Below are 1,697 nucleotides of genomic sequence, written 5' to 3'. Positions count from 1 at the left end.
GATGATGATGTTGATGATGACGATGATGACGGTGATGATGATGATGGTGGTGACGATGATGGTGATGATGATGGTGATGGTTGTGACAATGATATATTTTTCTTGATTTTAGGTGAAAGAGTTTATAAGATTCCATCAGATTCCTAATCCACTGAGGCAGAGGTTTTTTTAAACCAACCAACCAACCAACTAATCAATCAATCAATCAATCAATCAATCAATCAATCAATCAATCAATCAATCAATCAATCAAACAATCAATCAATCAACCAACCAACCAATCAATCAACGTTTTACTCATCATTCAATCATTCTACTTATAATTAAATCAATCAACTAGTTATGCAACTAGCCAGCCAGCCAACCAACCAACTCCTAGTCCTAAATCGATCAACTTTCAAACCAGTCAACACCTCAATCAGCCAATCAAATCACAATCAACCTCCAGATTAGAAGAATATTTCCAACATGCTTGGTCTTACACGAACGGGATCGACATGAACATGGTTTTAAAGGGGTTCCCAGAATGCTTACAGGCAGATATATGCCTGCATCTTAATAGCAATCTACTGCATAGTTGTGCCGCATTTCAAGGTGCAGTGAATGAATGAATGAGTGAATTAATGGGTGAATGAATGAATGAATTCAGAAATGAATGGGTGAATGAATGTATGAATGGGTAGATAAAGGAATGAGTGAATGAGCGTTTGAATTATTGATAAATTGGTTGTATGACCAGTTGAATAATAACGAAATACTAGTTGAACGAATGAAACCACATCAGTATCCGAACCTATATTATGTTACTATCATCATCAACGACACCATCCTCACTACTATCATCATCATCATCACTACTAATCATCATCATCACTATCATCATCATCATAACCAGGGGCTAGTCCGGGCTGCCTTCGTGCCCTCTCGATGAAGTTCAAAACGACCCATGTACCCCCGGGAGATACCCTCGTTCATAGGGGCGATATTTTGGACGCCATTTATTTTATATCTAGGGGGTCTATAGAAATATTAAAGGACGATAATATAGTGGCGATATTAAGTTAGTTGCTGCTTTATCTTTGCTAATTTTTGTAGTAGTTATATTCATAGACGTGTTATATAGGAGAATAATAATATGTAATGTATGCATCACACACACACACCACACACACACACACACACACATACACACACGCACGTACACGAAGACACACACACACACGCACGCACGCATACAAACAAACACAGACAAGGACCACATATTTGGCGAGAATATCTGTCTACACGAATCAATGGGTAAATCGAGTTGCAACGTGCGCGCCCTGACCTACTGTGACCTCCACAAGGTCTTAAGGTCGGATCTCATGGACGTACTACGCATGTACCCGGAGTTTGCGGAGGAATTTGTAAAAAATTTGGTCGTAACCTTTGACCTTAGAGATGTGGGTGGTTTGTTCTGCGTCCTGATTGGTTGATTGATTAATTCGTTCATTCTTTCATTCATTATCATCACCATCGTCACATCACATCATCATCACCATCTTGATCGTCATCAGGAGGAGTTGACGACGTCACACATCGAATCAGACCAGAGGGGGCACGCACCTCAGACTACATTCCTACCGAATAGGATCCCCATGCTGTCACTCTATGATAAACAGCAGCAGCAGCAACAACAACAATTGGCTATTGGTTTG

The 1,697-nt window shown here is 40.0% G+C and overlaps 1 protein-coding gene across 1 annotated transcript in view; it reads left to right on the top strand.

Moving 5' to 3' along the window:
• The window catches only part of HELRODRAFT_81288 (hypothetical protein), a gene marked incomplete at both ends in the record, with an annotated part of 9,677 nt that extends 8,202 nt beyond the window's left edge, over nt 1-1,475 (top strand). The window contains 4 exons of the mRNA XM_009022017.1: nt 157-290; nt 357-594; nt 896-1,060; nt 1,249-1,475. Of these exons, the coding sequence (XP_009020265.1) occupies nt 157-290; nt 357-594; nt 896-1,060; nt 1,249-1,475 (764 nt within the window). The remainder of the gene's footprint in view (nt 1-156; nt 291-356; nt 595-895; nt 1,061-1,248) is intronic.
• Nucleotides 1,476-1,697: the final 222 nt, after the last annotated feature.

Source organism: Helobdella robusta (genome assembly GCF_000326865.2).
Source record: "Helobdella robusta unplaced genomic scaffold HELROscaffold_30, whole genome shotgun sequence".
Taxonomy (NCBI): Eukaryota; Metazoa; Annelida; class Clitellata; order Rhynchobdellida; family Glossiphoniidae; genus Helobdella; species Helobdella robusta.
Note: the sequence above shows the minus strand (reverse complement) of the source record. Positions and strands in the feature narration are given on the sequence as shown.